General features: G+C 44.2%; 1 protein-coding gene across 1 annotated transcript in view; it reads left to right on the forward strand.

Annotated features, from left to right (window-relative positions):
• lrmda (leucine rich melanocyte differentiation associated) overlaps positions 1 to 24,101 on the forward strand; it is a 200,792-nt gene that overhangs the window by 120,437 nt on the left and 56,254 nt on the right. Inside the window, exons 3-5 of the mRNA XM_034608976.1 lie at positions 13,716 to 13,842; positions 15,280 to 15,419; positions 18,462 to 18,588. Coding sequence (XP_034464867.1) covers positions 13,716 to 13,842; positions 15,280 to 15,419; positions 18,462 to 18,588 — 394 coding nt within the window. The remainder of the gene's footprint in view (positions 1 to 13,715; positions 13,843 to 15,279; positions 15,420 to 18,461; positions 18,589 to 24,101) is intronic.

The following is a 24,101-nucleotide window of genomic DNA, read 5'->3' on the forward strand; positions in this document are numbered from 1 at the left end:
ATTGGTGCTAGTTACAGGTTTCTAGCCCTACTTGTTACCATACAGTGGCTGAGAAAACCCAGCATCCCTATAAAATCACATTTAAAACTGATTTTTATTTGAATCTGCATGAATATGCCCCTAATTGATACCACCCTCCTACCATTTCTGATGTTTTTCATCAATATTCCCCTGTAATTCTTCAAGGAAAATGTTATCAAACACCTTATTGTGAAATGTTAAAGAAAATTCCCCCAAAAATCTACAACAACAACAAAAAATACAATCCTGGATCAGCCCCTGATCCGGAACCACACAAATATGTAATGGATTCTTCCCTGACCGATACCACATCCTTCCACCAGGTTCTGTGGTAATCTGTTAAGTAGTTTTTTGCATAAACCTGCCAACTAACAAACGAAAAAGCAGATGAAAACATGACCTCCTTGGCGCAGGTAGAACAAAGTGACGTTAGGTCGAACTACAGTGCGACTTAAAATACATAATGTAAATCACCTTTCCCCATTATCTTAATGACTCTGTTAATGACCGAGCCCCTTGTTTCGGCTGATGCCATTAATCATCTTCGCTCACCAAAATAATATCCCTTGATACTACCCTTCAAAAAGTAGGTGTAATCTGTCCCTCTTGACAAAGTGTGCAGAGAGAAAATGGTCCATTATCGTGGCACGTTTAACTTCATCATCTCTGATATTCTTATGTGGTTCCCCGGGTTAAACAGTACGTCTTCCCATCCCTTTTACCCCATCCCTTGAGTAAAGTGTTCTTCAAAGGTATATATTTCATTGCGAGATGACAGCCCTGACACCATAATTGACCTGAGAGCTTCCATCTTACTCTTTTGAAATTCTCTGTTGTAATGTGTGTCAACTAGATAAAATGATTTCCATCTCCACCGTTTTCTCCGGATTTCCATTTGCAAGGACTGCTGACTGGCGGACTGACGGACCGGCTGACGTCGGCTCCATTATCATTCGCGTTCGAACGTCTGTGATCGTGGGGGAAATTATGCGAATCGATCCATTGTTTGAAACAGGAGCTCACATTCAGGTCCTTTACATTAGTCGAGCATGTGGAGCTTTTAGGTGGGTTGAATAGTCTGTGATAATGTTAGGTTGTGATTTTCTCTGTGAATAATACTCGGCTCTGTCTGACAGACTGGCTAATCTGTCAGTCAATGTGTCATGGCTCCATGGAGGCTCAATCGATTTACTGCCTACATTAAATTTGCTAATGACCTCCATAATGTTCAAATTATTAAACTGGAAAGAGAAAGAAATGAATGTACATTTTAACCTTTGAGTACCGTTACAGCACATGAGTTCCAGTCCTCTAAATCTTTGAATTAATGAAATACTTTTCAGTTTTGCACTGTTATGAGCGGAGGTCAAGAATTGGCCTGAAAGTTACATCTCCAATATATACACCGAATATGGTGTTTTGATATATATATATGCACATTTTTAGTATTGTAAATAGACAATTACAATTGTTTAACCATTGACAAGCTCATATAATTTATTACTTTTCCTGCCTCTATAATTGTTGTATCAGTTTTGCCTCGTGGTTTTTATTACAACTGTGCGTCTGTCATAATCATCACGTCACTCCAATCTACAGTCAAATCGAAAAAAAGACCCTTAAATCTTTTTTTTTTCCTCTTGCGTTAAAAAGACAAGCACCTTTTTCCTTCTTGTTCATTTCCTTTTTACTTGTGCTTCATTTTTTCACACGTGGCTATAAAAAGACATGCTCGGTTTTTGTGTGCCGTGTCATATTGTTAAGTTTCACGCTTGCTTCGTGAACCCGAGACATATTTTCCGCTTTCCCCTGGCTAATTGGGAGATTGTTAGGACTGTCTCGATCCAGAGCCTGATGCCCCCAAATGTGTCAGTGCTCCTGTGCTGCTGCTGCCGCTGCTGCTCCACTACAGTCTCCTTGTCATGTCTTTTTTCGGAGCAGTTTATTATATTAATTAACACTGTATTGACAAACTGTGATAGGATTGCGACACAGAAAAAAGCCTCTTGTTGAAAACATACAATAGTAAAGTGAGAGATAAGACGGTACAGTGGTATCTCGTTTCTTGAAAAGGGTCTTTGAGTAACTTTTTTATGAGCTGCGTGTTGAACAGATGTGACCCATGTGTTTATTTTGCCTTTGTCCAAGCGTACAAAGTAGAGAGAGGCTCTATGTGCATGGGTAAAAAGGCTTCAGGGGAAGCGGCACTTTTTAGGGGTGAAGCTGGGAGTCTAGAACAACCTTTACAGAGGGTCCAGTCCCACTCAGGTTCACTGGTAAGCCTGTTGGAAATCCAGCTTTGTTCCTCTTATAGGCTCCTTATCAGTGGCCTGATGCGGTTGTCCCCTCGTATGTTCCTCTTGTACCTCAGCTTGGCCAATTCGATGGCCTGAGTGCTCAAATTGAGCCATTTTGTCTCACTTTGAAACAAACTAGGACCTATAATGCATGTATTTTTTTTTCATACCCCTCCTTCTTGTCTCCCTTCCATGTTGGCCTTGGTCTATGTAGTTTGTCAGTCCCCCCTCCCGCCTTCCTCTGCTCTTAAGTTTGAAGCTCTAGCCTTGTGAGGGGTCAGTGTTTCCACTCCAGCAGTGTCAACTTCAATCTGGGACGATTTGGTGTGAAATGTGTGCCATGGTGTGGGGGCTCGCAGGTCAGAGCCTCAGTAATTGATGTTGCTTATTCATCTGCTTTTCCTTGTCTGCTCTCACTGCAGCACAGCGGCCGTTTTTGTTTGTCTAAATTGTTTGAAGATTTACTGTAGGTCTTAGGGCCCTGAGAAGCATCCCCCTGCTGCACTTTGTCTGTGTTCCTACCTAGCAGGGGGTTCAGCACTGGGGACACACAATGGCGCCCGCACAAAAGAGGCTTCCCCCAACACAAGGCCTGGAGGACATCTCATAGCATGATACTGAGCACTCGGGGACACACAATGGCGGAGGCACAAAGAGGGAGCTTCTCTTACGACAGGACTCAGAGGACATCTAGCATGACAAGCAGGGCAGCTCTCACTGTAATTAGCCATGGAGCCCGCCTGACCAATGGCCCTGTGAGATCACTGAACTATCAGTAAACAGTATTAAAAAACAGCAAGAGAGGGAAGAAGGTTATTGGAAGAAGTTTGGTCTTGTGATGCAGCAAAGCAAATGAGAATGATGCAGGATTAGCAGAAGATACGGCTCACGTTAGATAAGACGGCTATGTTTGAAAGCGTTATCCCTCCCTCCGCTTAACTCTGTGGGTCGACTGATCTCTTTTCCGCTCGGTTCCTCCGTGAGGAATATGCGATACCTGCTCAGCTAAGGCGCTGGATCTGTTTAAGCACAAAGAAGAAACGTAATGACGGAGCCAGGTTTAATCTGGCCCTCTAGCATGTCAGGCGGCTGCATGGGTGGTATGTCCTCCAGGGCCTTTGAAGAGGGCTGATTTAGAGAAGAGATTTGGATCATTACACAATAAAGAACACTTCATAAGTACTGAAGTGAGTTGGAGAAATGACGGTTAATGATGTTGACAGCAATTCACCTCCGCTGAATTACGGAAAGATTTGACTCAACTTGCCTTCTTTAATGAGCCTCACTCTGTAAAGGTAATGGGCCAGCGGTAAGACAAGGAGGGAGGCGGGGAAGGGAGCGAGAGAGAGTGGGAGGGACTTTCTTTTTCTACTTCTTCTCTGGGAGCTGAACTGCTGCCCTTGGTTTTCACTGGTGAGATAGGCTATCGCAGATACCTCGCTTTAAGCTGTTGTGTCAGGGATCCACGAAGACAGAAAGGCCATCTCCAGTAAAGAGAGACTGCCAGCGCTACACGGTTCTCTGATCTCCATTTTTAAAGATGTGTTTTCGAAGCTGTGTGAATATTGATGACTTGATCTTACTTCAAAGTTTTGTTTCTATCTTTTCAGACTGGCAAAGTTACTTGCTTTTGCAGTACGGAGCATGCAACTACTTTTTATTTTTTTTAAATAGCATTTTCAAACTAGTACGATGTCTGTCAGCATTTAGGCCCCGTACCAGTTTTAATCCCTGTTCATACTAACATGCCTGAAAACACAAATCACGTGACCACTCACCTACACTGGGCACACGTGCCGGTGTACATAGACCTCTTGAATAATAGATTATCTCCTACCCATTTAAGCAGATGTAGCATTAGAAAATGCTGCATTTAGCTGCTAGCAAAGGCACCAGGGTCAACGCTTGTGATTGATTATCCATGTTGCATTCTACACTGGTAGCTGAGGTCAATGCCGGTCATTTTCTTCCAGGAGGGTGTCGAGTGATTGGAGCCTGACGAATCAGGGAAGGCTACGTCGTGACCGAAAAGACTCAGTTATAGCGAGCCATTGTGTCTGCATCATCGTTTCCGAACATCTCTGTTTCTGCCTGTCCAGACTTCCATGCAGCTTTGGAGTTTTCAAAGTAAAACAGGGCCAGCAGCATTTCCAAAATTCTCTATTTTAGCGTCAGTAAACCTCCAGAGTACGGTGGACACCAGGCGTATCCATGGCAGAGTTGACGAAAACGTAGCAGGTAGGATGCTACAGATGCTAAATAACTCTTGTGAGGTGTTTACCTTTTTTTCTTTATTTGTTGGAATGATAAGTAATAGCATTTTAGAGGTTTATCATAATGTAAAGGGTGTTCTCCCAAGACTTGTCCATCATTTACTATGATTTTCTTCTCGGTCTGTCTTCTGAATTTTACTCTTGCGGCTCAGATCAAATAAGCCTATTTACACATGTCTGGAGAAAAGGATTGATTCCAGCCTACAGCTCGTTTGCTATTTCTAATCATGCATGTTTATGTGCAAGTTTGTGACAAAAAGCTTAACTGACAGCGCGACAGTTGATTTGCAGTTCTATTTTTTTCCCCCCACATCTGACTGTCATCCCATCAAAGTAGCATATCTGTTGGTGTCTTTGAGTGTCTCACGCTGAATGATAAATATGTACATCCAAACTGGGATTCAGTGCCAATTATGCATTGACAGAGATGTCACCACAAATGTAACATTTAAATTAAAATGATGGCATTCAGTTTCAAAACTGCCTTGTGCGGTGACATGTTGTATTATCTCCCCCCGCCGTGTACGACAAGGCAAAAAACAACAACAATGAAAGAAGGAACTATCCCAAAGGTCAAATCAATAACTTGTTTCTCTGCTTTTTCTTGTTGGCACACCTACATGTCAGTCATTACGGCTATTAATAGGCTTGTCAGAGCCAAAACATTTTTATTGTCATCTTGGAAAAGCTCACTGTACTCAACATACTCATTACCCTACCGGCTTTCAAAGGCCCTGGAAGCCTTCCATCATCTAATGGTGTCGTAAGCTGCACTGAAAGCACACATGAGAGGTCAATGTTGGTATAATATCGCAGCAGTTATATTGATTTCCCTATGAAGATTGTACATGAGCAATATAGTCGTATTATGTCGTGAATGGGAATGAAGCAAGCTCTATATCTCTCTGGGAAAAAAAACCCTACCAGGTTTGATATTTTAATTGGCAGGAAAACTTGTCTAATTATCACTTTTCTGCTTGCTCTCCATGCTGAGATTATGTAATTATCTTTCTGAAACATTGTGGAGCATTATTGCTTTGTGTATGTGTGTGTGTATGTGTGTGTGTCATTTCTGAGACGCCTCTGTACCTGACACTCAGCGAGCCACTTAATAATATGCTAGAAAGGCGGCTAATTATATCATAATAACGGCTTGATGAAAGCAGTAAGGTTGGCCGGTGAATGAATCACGGCGCTGTTAGTTAGACTGCGCAAGTTGTATCTTTGTCCCACGTTATTAGAGTCACACTAAACAGGAAGTTCTTTAATCACTAATGTATTTATTCATCATGCCACAAGAATTTGGAGTCTTTGCGTTTGCTATCGTTATGCAAATCGCAGCCCGTTCTAAATGATGCGTTTCTCCGCAATGATATTTCCAGCAAATTGAATCCCTTATCAAGTTAATTACTCCGTGTTTACAAGCGCCCCCTCCAAGCCAGGATATCCCAATTAAAGACTACACCTGTTCTATTTGTGGGATCTGTATTTGTTACATGTGCCATTACACGTTCTCCTGCAGAGCACACGTTTATCACGGGGGGGTTACAACCACCAGTTAGACCCCGTACTGGGCTCCCAGATTTTCACCCTGCCTCTGCAAACGTTCTGGGCTCACCGGTGTCGTCTGGTTTCGCGGGATCCTTTACAGAGGAGGAGGCAGGAACGCAGCTGACAACACACATCCGTACGACCCGGGGAGGGGGTAGATGGGTAATCTGACGGAGGGTGCGCCCAAGCAAGCAGCAGCAGCGTCAACAGCAGCCGTAGACTGCTTTCGAAACTTTTTAATTAGCACTAATTACCTTTGCAGGAAAATGTTGAGGCTTGAAAGGATTTGTGTCAGCAAGTGGGAGATCAAAGACGGTGGTGCTGTGCATTTTAATCTGAACACTGAGGGGTAATGGGGAGCTGTTTGTGTGTTGGAGAGGTGGAAGAGGGGGGGGGGGAGGGTGAGAGAAGGAGAAGAAGCATCCCAGGTGGTACTCGAGCAGTCTACCTCTTGTAATGCTGTCAACCAATCACACCACAGGTCCTGTCACATTATGAAATTTTCCACTAATATGAAGGAATTAACTTTTGTTTAGTTTTTTTTCTTTTCTAATTGTTGGCTTGAATCACAGCTTTCCCTCCACTTGGTTCATTTTCTCCTTTATCTGTGTGTGTTCATTCCTCACTGTCAGCGTGTGCACACCCGTGTGATTTGTCTGTGTGTGTGTGCGTCGCTTCATCAGACTGACAGGCATTTCATAGAGGTGGTTTTTAATGCATGCCTGGACATCACTGTGGCAGGGTCATCCATCAGACTTCAAGACAACATCGATCATTTGCCATGAAGAGAGCGCAGGGTAGTGATTATTTGCTATTAGGTGGATGCTGAGGCATACAAATGGCTGGCAGTTGACAGTTGAACTCACTCAAACGTAATGCAGGATGGCTCCCCCTCTCAGGGAAATGTTGACAGGCACTGACCCTGAACACTGTAATGACAGCGTGTACAGTCAGACAGGGACTGAGGGATTCTTCCTCACAGATCACATGTAGGATTTAATGTTTGTTGTTCTAATGTTGCATTAGCACATGAGTTCATTTCCAGTCGCACATTCTGTGTACATACATGATTTATTTGTGTCCTTTTCTTCATGACAAACTCATTGTTCAACATGAGGCACACTTATTGCGATATCCCTTGGCTGACTGACCCTGTCACTGTAATTTTACAGTATTATATACACTTAAAAAATGTGTGAGCCGTGTGTAGCATGCGTGAGAGCTTGTGTGCGTGTGTGTGTGTGTGTGCGCGTGTGTGTGTGCTTGTTTGTGCTGCATTGATGTCCTCACTGACTGAGATGCCATCAGTGAATTGATTTCCAGCTCGCGCTCACTGAAGGAGGAGGGTGTTTGTCATGTGGATAGACAACTAATCTTTCAATACAAACACTCACAAGACGCATGGCTGTGCTCTGAGCGCGCTCCAGCCACTATGACGAGGGAAGTATTGTATAGGAGCTCAGCCTCAGCCGCGTACACTGCTCTCCTCCCGCCCTTGTTTGAAGATGTATCTCACATTGCACAGTTTAGTGTCGTACACTGGAATCAGCTGTCGCTCTGTCGAGCCGTGCAACAAATCTCACTCGCTGAAACTTTTACGAAGGAGACATCCACCTTTGTGCCGTGATCTCTCTATTTTCTCTCTTCACTGTAAAAGGGAAAGAGGCAACTCTTTCTCCCAGCTCTCAGTCGGGTCAGTGTTGGAGCTTAGACTTCATCCCGGGCCAAACTGGGGTCAAGCAAGGCTTATGAGGTCAGACCTGACAGGAATGTCTGTCAAGTTCTTATCCCCTGGCCAGGGTTGATCCAGGGTCATTAATCAGACGGGCGGCGGAGATTCAAGGGGAAGCATGAGGCCAGGTGATGCTGACCTCAGTACAGTGGCTTTGATTTTATCTGGCCCTGGCTCTGTGTGTGTGAGTGTGGGTGTGTGGGGGGGTGTAAATTGACAGGATCAGTCCCCGTCTGATTCACAGTACTCTCAGCCCCTCTGCCAGCGCTAATGACATTGAGAGAGAATATTAACCTCACACACTCAGCAGGAATATCCACAGGAGTAGTCTATAAATCAGACGCCGCAGGATCCACAGTGGTATTATCATTCAAACACACAGGGGCCTAGCTTTAAATGTTCGACAGACGCACCATGGTGTAGACACTTCCCACAATTTAATCTGCACGCGTGAAGTAATGAGCAGTGATATTTAACTTCTCCATCAACAAAGAACTTTGCTAATTATGTTTCACTGATTTTTTTTTTCTTGCGTGAATTTGTTTATGCTCTCTTTAAAGATGTTTATTTTAATTTAGCAAAAAATGATGTAACTGTGTGTAAAGTTCAATCTGACATGCCACTTCCAATTGACAGCTTTGTAGCCGGCGATGCTATTACACACAGGCTATCGGGAGTGAGCACAGCGCAAACATACAAAACAGATTAAGAGTGAACCTACATAAAGAAGAGATTTGCTGGCGGCACCGAACGTACTCTAATGATTTGCATTGCCATTAATAGTAATTTGCAGCTGCCTGGGAGGAGATGTGTAATCCCCTTCCCATGTGTGAATTGACATGCATTCAGGGAGGGAGTGTGTGTGTCCTGAACGTGTGATCTTTAAATGACTGCCACCTGAGGCCTGGCAATACAGAGAGAGGAGTGCCACACTGAGCAATGACGGTCTGCACGAGAGGGGAGATGGGGAGGGGGAGGGGGGTGAGAAAGGGGGAGAGCTGTGGGGGAGATAGAGACAGATAATGACAGTCTAATTCACCGTCGCCATCAGAGATGCATGTACGCAGACGTGTATAGGCCATAAACTGTAGCTGGAGGGGAGAGTGCTGGAACAGACCTGATCAGTGCTGCAGTGTGGAGGTGGTAGGAGGGATGATGGTGGGGGCTCGGAGGGTTGCAGGGCATTAATTTGCTTTACAGATAATGTCGTCTTATTTACCACGAGCTAATCCTGATAGTGTTTTGATGCTGTCATTTGCTATTTTTTGGATGTTTATTTGTGTATTTGTTAAAGGGTAAGAGTGATGAAATACAGCTGCGTTCAAATAGCGGCGCATTTTTGTATTAATGGGTTATTTTTGATTCAGTATTGTTGTAAAACTGAATATCGGAAATCGTACGGCACTTTTCATTCTCACCACCACTGTATTCCATTTCAATTCTATTAAGTAATTTAGCATCATATTTAATATTTCTTCTCTGCTAAAACAAGAAAAACAAATGAGAATTGGATCAATTTCTTAGGTTGGTGCTGTTGTGTGATTATAATTACATGATATATAACTATGAATATTCTATAATATAATGTTATTCAGCTTTCATTCTTAAAATAAGCTAAAAATAATTGTTTTGGAAAACGGTTAAAATAACGTCTACTAACTCACGTTGATTGTTTAAGACAACAAGAATGTGGGGGATTCGGTAATATTTATAATTCAGTAAATTACGGATTAAGACTGAAGGATATTTTGCTGTTCAAAGAGCCATCAGTATATTTCTTCACTATTTCAAACTGACTGGCTCTCCCAGCATCCTTCCTCCCTCTGCCGCCGACCCGCCTCCACTAACCTCTCTTATTAAGTTTATTAAAGCCAGTCCACACACTGGCTTTCTCAGGTCCAGATCCTTTTCCCCTTCATTACAGGGCCGTATCCTGGCAGGCAATCTGAAGTGTGCTCTGAATAGTCCATTATGCACATATGAAGGCCATCACGGCCCCAGTATTGGTCAATTCATCAAACATTTATCTGTTGCCCTCTGAACGGGACGTCAGTGCGCCTGTCGCTCTGCAGCTCAGGCCCCCAGTTTAGAATAACAGCGCATTGCCTCCCTGCACCGCCGCGACCTTTGAGAGGGCATCAGGCCTTTAACTGTGATTACAGCTGCGGGGGCTCTCCAGCTTATCAAAGTGTTTGTGTGGGTTTTTATATACGTTAGTCTTAGAAACTTTTCTAGCACTTCAGTGGTAGCTGCAGGGATGTTACCTCTGTGATCACTATCGCTCTTTAAGAGAAAAAGAGAAGGCTTTGAGGTTGTTTTACATTGACGCTCTAATGTACAACTTAGACAAACTCCCAATTTGACCTGTTGTTTTCAAAAAATTGCCAACTATGATTAATGTAGCTTCAAATGCAGCAGAGACTATGTAGCACATGTAAAAGAGTCAGGGCTGCCATTTCCATTTGCTGCCTGAGGATATCTGACATGGCACACGCACACACCATTGGCAGGAGTGACTGACATTTCAGCCAATAACGGTCGAGAGTTTTCTTCCCTCTGTTGTCAGCAGTGGTTTATCAATCACTATGTCTGCATTAGTATCAGTGTATTGATCTGGCAGGACTGCTCTCTGGGTCGGTGTCTCCTCTCCAGTGTCCTTGTCTGCTTTCTCACATCCTCCCCCCTGCTTCCTGTGCCGAGCCTCTGCTCCCTTTAACCATATACTGGTACATGCACTCTGTGTATTCAGCAGACAGGATGTTAGTGGATAGTAGGGGTTTCTGCACATGCATGTGCTCACACACGCTGATGCACACGGGGCCGCGTGATGTATGATGGTGAGCTTACACGGGCTAAGTGGTAGTCAAAGTGTAAAGACAGCCCCATGTGAAGTATTAGCTCTGACAATGAGGCTGATCATAATTATCTTAACAAGGAGAGGATTCATCGCCTCACCTCGTTAAAGCTATCGCCTCTCTCCATCTCTGTCTCCCGCGCTCTTGTTAGTTAAAGCTTTATGCAGATACCATTTGATCTTGCGTTACTGTAGACATCACATTTTCCTAAATGTGTACAGTGACGTGATGCAGTGTGATGTGAGCGTAAATTATTTTCCGTCCTTTTTTTTTAAGAAACAAAACAGATCCCATTTGTTTAGTCTTCGTTAATGATATACGTGTTGTGCCTGTGTTACTAAATCATAGAGCATTGGGACCATAGTCAATTATGCTCATTAGTTTTGTTAAAAGCGAAAGCTGTTCTTTTTTTTAAGTGAAGTACTTTTACTGCACTGCTTAAACTTTGTTAGTTTTCCAAGCCGCACATTAAAACAAGAAAGCTTATAAAAAGTAATGAAACCGGCTATGGAAATCTGCAGAGGGAGCACAGAAAGCTGGAGAGTATTAGAAGTTCAATCCCTGCACTGTAGTTAATGCTGGATGGGACTCAGTGGCTCTCCCCTGGCTGTGAATTTAACTGATTAAATCAGCCAGTGCACGCAGCAGTGGTGACATGAAAACAACAATTAATAAGGCTCCCCCCTGTGCCATGCGGCTCCCTTTAACCGAGCAGCTAATAACATCACCCACAGGACTGCAGCCCATCATGCACACACACACGCACACACACACACACACACACACACACACACAAACACACACACACACAGGTGGCAATAGTTAGTTAGCAAACCTCTGTTAACAACAAATAAAATAATGTTAATCCATTGTGGAACACATTCCTTCCCAACTACGCATTAACGTAGATTATACTTGCAGAATAATTGCATGTTCTACCAAAATCCAGCCAGTAGTCTATTCAGTACTTATATACACTTATACTTGTGTATTTTTCTACATTTTAATTTGGACAAGGCCCATAAAAGGACATTCCTGTTTATGTTTTAACAAATCCAAGCAAACAACAGTAAATTCACAACAGGGTGTGTGCTGTTAAGTATATTGTAGCATAATGGGCCTTGCTTTAATAAATGTGAGGCACCGTGGGGGGGGGGGGGGGGGGGGGGGGGGGGGGGGGGGAAACGACAAGCAAACAGAGTAGGATTTCATAAAACTGGCACATCTCTCTATTCATCCATCTTGCCAGTGCATTAATCAGACCTGATAAGAGCTTGTCAGCCAGTGGCTTCGCAAGCACACCGGCTAGGTGCTGTTGTTAGCTGCTGCATGTGGGTATCAAGTATACGTGTGTGCGTTGGCAAAATGTTGACGTTTCTTTTGAAATGCGGCGGCTCGGTCCGGCTCGGTCCGCCTCGCTCGCACGTCAACAATGAATCGCTGATTTGTCGTTTCGCTTTGTAGTTCAAAGTTGCTGCCAGTGCGCGTCTGTGCGAGTTTCTGGATCAGGGAGAACGTCAAGGTGGAGTCCGAGCTCATCGGGCGTAAAGAAGAGAGAGAGAAACAAAACAGACAAGAAAACAGTTGGTCCGGCTCATTAAAAGTGATGAATAACTACTCATGACCAATTAGCTGGACAAGTTAAGATCTGATAGGAATAATGTGTATTCTGCTACATCACATAATTTTCCAACTGCTCGTCATCTTTTTAGCATTTCTTTTGCCAATATGCAGTGTCTCCTCCATTGTTTGTTTTCCATCATTGCTCTCCATTTGTAGATTGTCATAATACAGGTATTATATTTACATGGCTCTAAGTTTGTGTGTGTTATGACACAAGGCAGAACCAGCGAGGAGCAATAGTTCATGCTGCAGCTGTTCAGACCTCACTGTACCTGGAGTCTGTCAATCTGACACTGTTCACTGGAATTAATGATAGTTAGTGTCAAGGTTATCTGCTTTTTTAAAGCTAGAGACACATTTATAATAGATGATTAACAAAAAATACAGCTTGGAATCTAAAATTTATGTAATTAGAAACTGTGTTAGAATTAATTTTGTAAGCTCTGAGAAAGCAGTGTGTGTGTGTGCGTGTGTGTGTGTGTGTGTGTGTCTGTTTGTCATATTCTGGAAGATTTAAATGTCAATAAAGTCACCTAGGACACTCAAACATGGCGTGCTGACAGTGTGAAGGATTAGACAACACACACACACACACACACACACACACACACACACACACACACACACACACATCGCCTCTGTGCACCTTCTACAACTTGAACTTTGCAGGGCCCTCACATTACTCCTCACACCGCCCTCCATCATTTTTATGCCCGTGTGAATGTGTATGTGTGGGAGAGGGAAGGAGTTGAGATGACCCTTCACCTCTCTGAGCAGCGTGTCATAAAACGCAGCGGAAGTGCTGAATTCCTTTATTTCAAAAAAAAGAAAAAAATACAGAAGCCGTTTGATGTTAAAATCTCAACACTAACCCCTATTGCGGCACAGTTGCACACACAAAAAAAAAAGTTTCCTTTCCATTCTATGTGTGATTGCGAGTGTATTCCGGTTCCTCTGTGAAAATGATGGATGACAAGTTAAATTTGTGTCTGGGGAGTGAAGGTGAACTGTGACAGAGTGATTTGTCTTGGGAATGGAGGGTTAGGGTCAGGCGAAACTGGGCGCCTCAAGGCACAAGACATTGACAAATTCATCCTGCCCGCCGCATTTCTGAAGCCTTTTGTTTTGAATCCTGGCTACTCACAAGTGACCCCCATCCCTCATCCTGCCAGCCGCTGAACGATGCCTCACCATGCCAGGGGAGCTCAGCACCACTAATTCTTGTCATTCACTTCCCTGACAGGCCCCCGGACCCTTACTCTCGCCGCGTATGAAAGAGGGAGGCTGAAATATTTATTCCTGCACTGTAGCGTCCGACCAGATGTAGAGCCATAACAGTTTTCCTGTTGCCTTGTCATTGCAGGTCACTGGCGGGCCTCAAAGTGTTCACTGAGCTGGAAGAGCTGGTCGTCGACAACAATCTGCTTGGAAATGACCTGCGGTTGCCCAGGTTACCCAACCTCCACACCCTGACACTCAATAAGAACCACATATCCTTTCAAACAAATCACTCAGGCCCTCTTTCCATTTGAATTAAGCAGACATAGATTACAGGCATCAGTATTAGAATAGGGTTTATTTCGCTCGCATTGCAGTGTTGATACAGCCTGCTTTTGTCTCTTTAGAAGCAGTTTTCAACGCGCTGGCTTTGCAGGGAGCTCTCTCTGTGTGTGTGTGTGTGTGTGTGTGTGTGCGTGTGCGTGTGTTGCAAATAGAGAGCAGAAGAAGTTGGCTGTCACTGAGCTCCACACACACACACACGACTAGTTTCTGAACCACAGGGACCTCTAGTGGAGTCAGACTTCAGAGTCAACACAGCAGATGTGTTTTTTTCTATTTTCAAAGAGAATAGATTGTGTTGGGTTGAAATTACATCCCGGGAATAAAACATGAACTAGAATAATGATGTCGCCCATTTGATAATATCAGTGGTTTCAAATTAAAAAGGGGGGCAATTTTGTCTGATCAATTTACATCAGATGAATTGTGCTTCACTGTAGCGCTCTACCTCGGCAAAATAAATGGAATGGGTTATTTGATTTGTCAAACAATCTAGAACAGGATCACATCATTGATTATAGCAGCCCTGTGTACACCCGTTGCCACCCAGTGTAAACACGTTAAAACCAGAGCTGGGCACAGCAGCTCCCCCTCACTTCAACACGCAGGCACAGAGCGAGGCTGTTTATGATCAGTCAGAAATGTGTGAACTTCCACTCCGAGCTTCAGAACAGGTTTAGCAATGTGTCCTGTTTTCCTCTGGTTATGCAGATCCTACTGGATAATGATGCTCACTCTCTCACACACATACACGCACACACACTTCCAGAGTCAACATTAAAACTGGGGCTGCTTGAAGTGTGCGTCTGGGACTGTGCGCCGAGTTCGGTTGTGAAGTGGTCGGCACATGCTAATAGGCCAATTATGTACATCCTGTCGTGGCACAGTGCCATTTTAAAGCTCGAGCGCTGCATTAGTGCTGTTGTATTTTGACACTTTGGGGCTCAATTTTCCAAGTGAATGTATTAGTGATGAATGTGCCTGCTTAGGGGCTGTTTGTTTTTTCCACGTTTCGCAAAAGTTTTTCCACGGCACGGCTCTGGGAAGCACGGACTGTTTGAACCACAGGGCATCCATCATTTTGTCACTGTTCTGCACCCGGCCACCTAGGAAATGAAAGAGATCGAGAGAAAGAGAGCGAGGGAGCAGCGGCAGCCAAATTGTGTCACTGCTATATGCCAAAGCCTGCACCTTAAATTGCCCCTCTGTCTGCCCAGTCTCACAAAGCCAGTGACTAGCCCCTTTGAGCACCTCTGTAAATTTGACAGTGACGTGTTTTAGTGCAGACGGGCCCGGGAGGGGCCGCGCGGGTAGTAAATGCTAATGTAATTAACAGCGCTAGGTCCTTGACATCCGCCCTTTGACACCTGACTGATATCGAGGCCCTGCTGGAACACTTGGCTGATGTGACCCCGTCGCTGGAGTACCTAAGCCTGCTGGGAAATGAGGCCTGCCCCAACCAGCTGGTCAGCCCGGATAAGGACGAGGACGACTACCAGAGATACAGGTCAGTGGCCACACATGAACTGGGATGATGTCACACATGAATAAGGAATAGATAGAACTGGATGGATAATGTTATGGGTGTGTTTACGATTTCAGTCCGACACTTTTGACACTATTGGAAGTGATAGCTTTTTGTAAGTAATGGATTTGGAAATGTTCTTCTTTTCTTTTTTTTTTCTTTTTTTTGCATCCAGACCCCTGTATTTCACAAGCAGGCTGTGGATTCAACCACATCACTCTAAAAGCTTTGTCAACCGGCTCCTCTACACTCCAGTTTGCAAAATGGATTTCATGTGTGACTAGTCACCACCACAAATGAGTGTTTACTACTCTGCCCTGCCCGAGCACATGATGCATTAAACATCAAGCCAGGCCTTAAGCCATGCAATATGACCACCATTTGTCAGGGTCCTTTACATGAAATGCGATAAAAGGCGAAAAGCATACGCTCTTTTGTCTGTTTTAGCCCTAAGTGCTTGTTTCTGACTCTGTGTTGCTTATTAATCATTTACCAACCTTGCCCCTTTCTTGAATAATCTTTATTCTCTCTTTTTGTCTCCCTTTCTCTCTCTCCCCCCCCCCCCCCCCTCCACGCTCCCTCCCTCTCTTCCCCCTCTCCCCCCTTCTTCCCCTCTTCTCGCATGCTTATCTTACTGGTGAGGGGAGCTGTTCTGTTTTGACTGACAGTGTCTACAGTCCTGTAATGTAATATTCATAATGTGTCACATAGTAAAACATCAATTTGAGCGTGATGCAGATTTCATGTCTGACAAGGTTAGGCTGTGTGCAGGTCGTGACAGCACTGGCCTTGGGCAATAAATACCCAGTGCCCCGGGAGCTCTCGGCCTCTCAAGTGAAATACCCTGGTGCGTTGCATTGGTGCTCCAATTAGTGCAATGACATAGAAACGCAGTGTTAATTCACACAGTATTGTGTCGTCTGCGGGGAGGTTAAACGCTGTCCCGTTCTTAGCCGGGTTGTGCTAACGCTCTGTGGCCGTTTGTGTTACTACAACAACACGAGAGTTGGAAATGTTCAGAGTTGTTACTGATTGTGCAGCGGTGTGCTCATAGGACACTGTCTCCTCTAAAAAGTATTTGTTTGAGAAACCCAGATACACTGAGACAATGTTTATAACTCAACCTGCGTCTTTTCTTTCTGCCTCTGTGATGTGTAAAGATAAACATATTTTTTTATGTGACAATTTAGCTTCTTATCTCGAGCAGAGTTATCGGTTTGTCCAATCTCCTCGTGTGGCAGATCAAAGTGCTTGTGCCTGAGGTCCCTCATCCATCAGCTGCACTCTGTGTTCACTCAACCTTTTTCCTAAATGCCATAAAGGCAGCTGCATAATAATTACTCTCGGTGTCTAAAGCTTTTGTTTTCTTCTTTTGTTTTGTTTTCTTTCATTTCTAAGTAAAATCAATAATTGGTAACACATTTTATCCTATAATCTTAGAAAGGAATAGGCGCCTCAAGCTTCCTACTAAAACAAGTTGCTACTCATGATGAATTTCTAAGAAAATTCTTGGAACTAATACGTTTTCTCAGAATTCCTCCTCAGTTAAAATGAGATTCTGGTAAAGATAAAAGTTATTCACAAAGCACAAATATTAGGAACAGGAAGGAAAACTTTTAAGATTCTCAAAGAGTTTCTTAAACAAAGGAGAAAATAGTGTTAGTGAATTATTTATTATAATAATTCACATGTACCTCTTTTCTCACTTCTCTAGTCAAAACTTTGCCTGGATTTCGATTTCTTTTGTTTGACTTAAAATAATCCAGTAAATCTAAAAGTGTTACTTCACAGCAGCCACTCCAAGGAGAGCAAACATTATAATTGATGTCAACACATGTTTAAAGAAAAAAAAAAAAGGTGCATGAATCTTTCTTGTCCCCAATCATCTGTACTACCCCCCTACCCCTCCTACCCCCTCTACCCTCCTGCGCTCCCTTATCCTCCCTCTGCGGTTGGGTTGAATCATTAATATCCCTACTGGCTGACAGAGCCTTGTCATCTGCTCTGACCCTGTGATGGTAGGTTACCTATGGAGAATAACCTCTCTGCATGTCTCCCAAGGGCATCTTCACATTTCATCATTGAAATGCCCTGAACAAAGTCCTTTTACAAGGAGGCGGGCACAGGATGCGAATGGGTGCCTCTTATATATATATAAGTGCTCGTGCTCTCGTCGGAAAAGAAGCTTAGTTGTGGCTAGAACTGTTTCACTTTTACCATCATACTGTTCTTGGAAGAAGTCATTTCAGGTCTTAATGGTATATTTAATGTTTTAACAATCTGTTTCCGTCTTGTTTAATGTTTTCTTTCAAATCATATCAGATGGATTTCTTCTGTAATTTTCTCCATCGAGATTTTTCCACTTCCGTGTCAGTCTGACCACATCCCCTCCTTATAATCCTCAGGTGTTGAAAACTTGAGGCAGGCTTTGCCATCTCCCCTTCATCGACGTCGCCATCATCAATTTGTCACGGCTCTTGGCGCACAGGTCTCGTCTGTGCCCATATCCCCTGTCCTTTCTCACCCTCCGCTTAGGTGCCGCGTGCATGTCCTCTTTGGCTCCCAGCTCAGCGGTGCCTCTATCCCTGCCTGCCTGTGAGAGGATCCGTTGTCATCTATGTATTCCAACCATTATCTTTTGACGTTTCTCTCCCTCCCATTGAAAGACAGTGTGTGTCTGAAAGCTTAGAGAGATATCTGTGATGCTGTCACAATGACAGCTCTGGCAGGCAGGTTGTATCTCCTTTTGTGCTATTTATATGTCGCACTTATTCTTATCAGCTTTGAAGATCATTACATACAAGGAAATATCACCATTAAGCCCGCGTGATCGTTAACTCTCCATAAACACGGCTTCTTTTCAAGTTTTGTTGATTTACATATTGTAATTGGTGTCAGTTTGATTCGTTTACACGTTTCCTTAGATTGTCTCTTTGTCTCCTTGGCAAAAACACGGCCTACAAGGCGACCTTTCATAAAGCAGCAGTGTGGTACAGTCAAAGCTGAGCTGTTGTTTTCTTTCAGGTACTTTGTTCTGTACAAGTTGCCCCAGCTGAAGTTCCTGGACACGAGGAAAGTCACCCAAAAAGAGGTGATGGAGGCCCAGGCGAGAGGAGCATTCATGAAAGTGGTCAAACCAAAGTCAGAAGCTGTAAGTAAGCTCTGTTTTTTTTGTTTTTTTGTGTGTGTGTGTGTGCACTGTTTAAAGTTGTCGTCGCTCTGAAGTCCTGAGTGGATTTGTCACATTCATCCCTTCCTTCCCTCGTCTATTCTTATCCTTTATCCTCCCTTTCTTCCCGTGCATGCTTGACTGTCAGTCTCCCTTTGCAGAGGTCCTACCACTGTGGCCCTTTGTAAAGAGCCTTTCTTTGCCATTGCTTTTGCGTGTGTGCGTGTGTGTGTGTGTGTGTGTGTGTGTGTGAGTGTGAGTGTGACCACGGCCTGACCTGATTCCGTATGCATGAGCCCAGATCAAAGACGACGGGCGGCTGTCCGGTCGCTGTTGTGTTGCCAAGTGTGACATGGCTGCCGATTGGAGTGACAGCTCACGTACACGCCGCTCACAATCGCTTAATTATCCCGAGCCCGTGCACTTATTCCTGCCTCTCTTGTTTTGGGCCACACAGACTAATTAGAGTTCGGGAGGTTCATAGATATACCCACTTCACCCCTTTTTCACCCCCTTTATCTCTTCCCCCCCTAATACTCCTTCGATAATGCAATATAAATGAACAGCTTTGGCCTAGGTTTGATTTCATGTAATTGTAAGGTCATGAAATATTTACTGTTTGGATTAGCTAGGCTTTGTCATTTCAATGCCTCTGGGGCTCCGGCAGTGAGCCTGGGAGGTAACAACGGATCCAGAGCAGCACGAGCAAAGGGATCCAGTGACAAATCAGAAGCATGTGAGTCCATGTCCGGGTTTAAAAGTGCACGAGGAAAACAAAATATTTATTGTTCAAGACAATCAGCGTTTGGTGTCACTTCATGCTGAGCTTTGTTCTGGATTCTTCACGCGAGCGGCAAGTGAGGAAGCGAAAACATTGAAATAATTTAACCCCAGTCTGGCATGTTTGGTAGACGGAGAAAAGTGGAATGAAAACACTGCTCATCCGCTTTATATGAAAAGAAACTGAGGACCTCTACAATGCTTCTTGGCAGGGTAAAGTCACTTTATAGCATTTTATTTACATAGCTTGTCAGAGGAGAAGAAATGTTTGCCTGCCGCGGATGAAAGGAGAGATAATCACTGATTCGTGCTGACACGACGTGTTTTGGTGTCTTTGAACCTGTTGTATATTATGCAAAGTAAAAGGTTACAGCTTTGATGAAAATGTGTCTTCCATTGCTCACAGTATTTTGTGCCGTCCTCGCCTCGGCTCCTTCATTAGCGGAGTTTGAGTCCGTCTGCACAATGCATGGAGAGATCTTTCGCCCAGAGGTATCCCGTGTCGGGGCCCTGCGATGTCACAGCGCACAGCAGCATTTCCATAGCACTTGTTTTGAGTTAGATGAGATGTGATGTGTCAACTATCACAGGCCCGATGAGCCATGAGTACCTCCCGGCTCTAATTGTCCACATCACACATGATTGTGAGCTGACCAATAGTGCGGGCCACCAATTAGCGGAAACGTCTGCGACAGAACGGGAAAGCGAGCAGAGATTATGGCGTAATTAGATATTTGTGTTTGCTGTTATGTCTGGTACAGCGGGGTGTTGCTCATAACAGTGGCTCATGGTACAGTGTCTGCCATTTGCTTCATTACAAAGGACGGTAATTAGCTGTCTTACTGTCGCGTGTGCTACCATTTGAGTCTCAATTAGACGGGAGGTGGAAATATACAAGGCCACAAACGTGTTTTGAAGATTTATTTACGAAACGACTTAACTCTGGATGTAACATTTACGGTCTTTTTCCTCTTCGTGCACTTCTTTTTTCCTCTAAGACCTCAAATGACAAATCTCCTTCCTACTGTTAACAGTAGATTAAATTCAAACCATAGTAGCGGCAGCGACTGCGGCAGGGTTACGGTGATACATGCCCGTTCATGACAGCATAAATCTGAAGAGAAAGCTCCTCGATCAGATTGTTTCCAGTGCAGGGTGAATGTATTGGAAAAGTTAATGTGCTGAACTTTGGAGACCTCTCTTGAGTCATATCGGAGTGGATGGTGACCACAGTTTAAACTCCCTTTCAATCATGCCGTTACGACATGGCACCGAGCGACGCCACATGGTTCCGATAAAGCAGTTATGGTCCTGAGCACCATAACTTTTCGTACATTCCCAATGTTTTCCGTGTTGCTTAAATCACAACCAGACAGTCACCAGCCGGCTGTTTTCAGGAAGAAGGACATACACACATAAAAAAAAGTCAGTTTATACAATGAGGATCATTTTGTCACCTTTTTCATTTCTTTAATCGTCACTGTCTTGTCTTTATGCTAAAATGTTCATGGCACTAAAGCTGCTTTCAGACAGAACTCCGGATAATCTCCTGAAATTATCCCGAGGGGCTGTATGAGAGAACACAAATGTTCCCGCCTGTTGCTGCGGACAATCCCCATAGTTTCTCCCGCCAGCCCCCTAGTCCAATATCCGGTTAATGTCCAAATGAGCCCAAGTGAGAAAACAGCCGGAGATCCTCAAGAGGATTCACCACAACCAACTTGGCATGTTGATGGCGTTTCTAACACGCGACAGACGTAAAACTGAAAAAATAATACTAATAAATACAAAAATCTCAGGATTAGATATTACACCCTGCGTCTGAATGCTGCACCACCCTTTGCCTGAGCGCTCTGGGGATTTTTCTGTATTTGTGGACGCGACCGACTGCAAACTTCTTGTGAAAGGCAAACTCCGGAAAGTCTGGACCTAATTGTGCGGACATTCTCCGGAGTTCATGTCTGAAAAGGCTAAAGTGGGTGACACTCTGCTGTCTATGACTTGGCTGCGTGTTTTGGTGTTTGTCTCAAACAGTGAGGGGTGGATTGTTGTGTGTGTGTGTGTGTGTGTTTGGGGGGGGGGGCATAATTGTCTCTGAGTGGAAAGGACAAGTAGTTGGACAGAAACGGAGGCTAAATAACAAAGACGAGAGCAGCGGAGGAGAAAAAAAAAAAAAGTATAAATACCTGAAGTAAACAAAAAAACACCACAGAGGGTACGATTGAAGTGTTTTCCCCCAAAAGCCACAACACTAAGCAGAGTCGGAGTGGAAAAGCCTTGAGCTGTATTTTGGGAAATTGGGCGTGTTGGAATGCTATAATGTGATAATTCTCTTTGAGGACTTAGAGGTCATGGAGTGAAATGGCGTTAAACCACGTAGAGCCATTTGGACTGCGCTGGGGCTGCTTTCGGAAAATACATGTGGTAAGTTTTGGCCCGGCTCCGCCACCTCCTTCCACTCCGCCACGGACCCGATATTATGCTGTCGAGCCCTCGGGTTAAACTGGCCATGTCTATCAAAACACTGTGACAGTACTTTCTGTTTTCAGATCCTGAGCGCTGCTAAAAAAAATACAAAATAGAGTGCGTAGCAAATTTAACTAGTAGAATAACATTTACTCCTTGCCACATGTTCAAGAGTGTTTCACAGTGAATGAAGTACGTCCATGGTCCCCCTCACTAAGCGCAGCCTGGTAGCTACGTCAGCGGGTATAAATGTTCCTCGGATGTCACTTAGATTTCGCCCGGATGAAGTATTTGACTCGATTTTGTAGCATGAACACACGTTTAATTTTTTTCCTCGTCTCCTCCTGCGTATAATGTAAAGCAGACTGCATTGCAGGGTGGCTCGAGCCAGCTCCCGGGTCCCATGAGTCTCTCACACACAGAGGGTAACGGTTCTTCAAGGGAATTGACAGTGACAGAGCCAGGAAAGTCCTCAAGTGGATCTTTTCAGTTCAGTTTTTTCTTCCCGAGACACTAACCTGTTTTACTCCATTTTACAGCGGTTCATTTTAAGTTTACACCGAAGGGAGCGGTCCCAAATCTAAGATGGACTGCATGCTTTCAGACCCATGATTGTGCATTATGTGATGCATGATTGTGGCTCTTTTTTTTCCTCTGCAACTCAACTCTGGAAAATAAGGAGGAATTCTGCTATAAGTTGGCTGTTCGGCTTCCTTTTCAAGTCTCGAATGTACCCTGTAAAGTATGTTGCCACGTTCATCTGTGTGCTTGAGAGTTATGAGTTCCCCGAAGCTCTCAAAAATAACAAACAGCATGCAATATAGCGCTTTGTGAATGTGCCTTCAGTGGGTTAGCTGAATCATTTTACTGAACAAATGTGTCCTCGGAGAAAACTCAAAGAATATGGTTCTCAACAGGGGAAGGAAATACAACCCGACAGATTGCTGTGGAAGCAAGTTTATTACCAGTCCTCGCTCTCTGCTAGATTCTACATTTGCGTCGGCTGTTACACATGCACAGCCCTGATTTGTCACCTTTCTTTCATGGCACATTCCTGAATCAATACGTATACAGTAGGTTGACTTGAGGACGGCGCTGCGGATTGAGTGGGAGTTGTGGGCAAAATGAAACCGCAGCGAGTGCCTTGTCTGCTTTATGCTCAGACAAATAAACTCGCTGACAGATTGTGATGTGCTCGCGTTCAAATTAGGTTCTTTCCCCTCTTACATAATGTCTTGTTATCTGTTAATTGCATCACATGAGACGAGGCTGTTCTCCGTCTCTTAATGACAGCGTATCCTAAATGTTAAAACAGCTGTTTAGAATTGTTCAAACGTGTTTAGTTTGTGTGATGGATGAAGTACACTTTGTGCTTGTGTCAAATATTTCCAGGGGAGAGCCACGTGTTCTCTCAGGTATGTGTGTGTGTCTGTCAGTGTCTGTGTGAGTCATGCAGGCCCCCGTGTGTGTGTGTGTGTGTGTGTGTGTGTTTGTCGGTAAACGACTGCTGAAGTGCGAGGAGTCGGTTCGGTGCTCCCACCAGCGCAACAGGCCCAGTTCTGATTGCTCTGGCAGCTTTAACCGAGAGGTCACGCAGGGGTTATAAGCCAGGAAAACAACAGCAATTAAGTGGGAGTGACTCACACTGTCCACATAAATCACCCGGGCCGTGCATTTCATAAACACATTGTAAAACTTTAAAGCACAATTAATTGTAAGTAATAGTGCCAAGATTGATTTATTGCCTCTTTCAAAGCCTGGAGACACGGGGTGCGTGACCTGAGTGTCATGTCAATCTCACAAGCCAAAATGATAGATGTATTATTATTATTTTTTGGAGGGGGGAGGGGGGGCCTAAAACGCGGAGCATAAAAAACAAACGTGTTTTCGTAAGGGCTTTTATGAGACTGAGGCTGAAGTGGCCGCGTTGCGCTAACTGATTTTCCTCCCTTCCTGCTGGCATCCTGCACAGAGATGGAGCGCCTCTGCGGCGAGGCATTTGTTGTCTCGCCGTCTCTCGTGTTTAGCGGTGGAGTTTGAGGCCTGTCAGAAAACAGGCCAGGGCTGGCCGGCAATAATGAGACGTCTCTCTCTCCCATTTTGATATAAAGTTTTCATAAACTCTGACAAATCGTGCAATCGTTCACGTAACTTTCCTCCTTTTCATCTTTAAAATGTAAGCCTTTGTTAAGTTTTCATGAGCGTAATAATATTGAGTGCCTGGGATTGGCAGGGTACAAAGCCTTTTC

Source organism: Hippoglossus hippoglossus, chromosome 15, assembly GCF_009819705.1.
Source record: "Hippoglossus hippoglossus isolate fHipHip1 chromosome 15, fHipHip1.pri, whole genome shotgun sequence".
Taxonomy (NCBI): domain Eukaryota; kingdom Metazoa; phylum Chordata; class Actinopteri; order Pleuronectiformes; family Pleuronectidae; genus Hippoglossus; species Hippoglossus hippoglossus.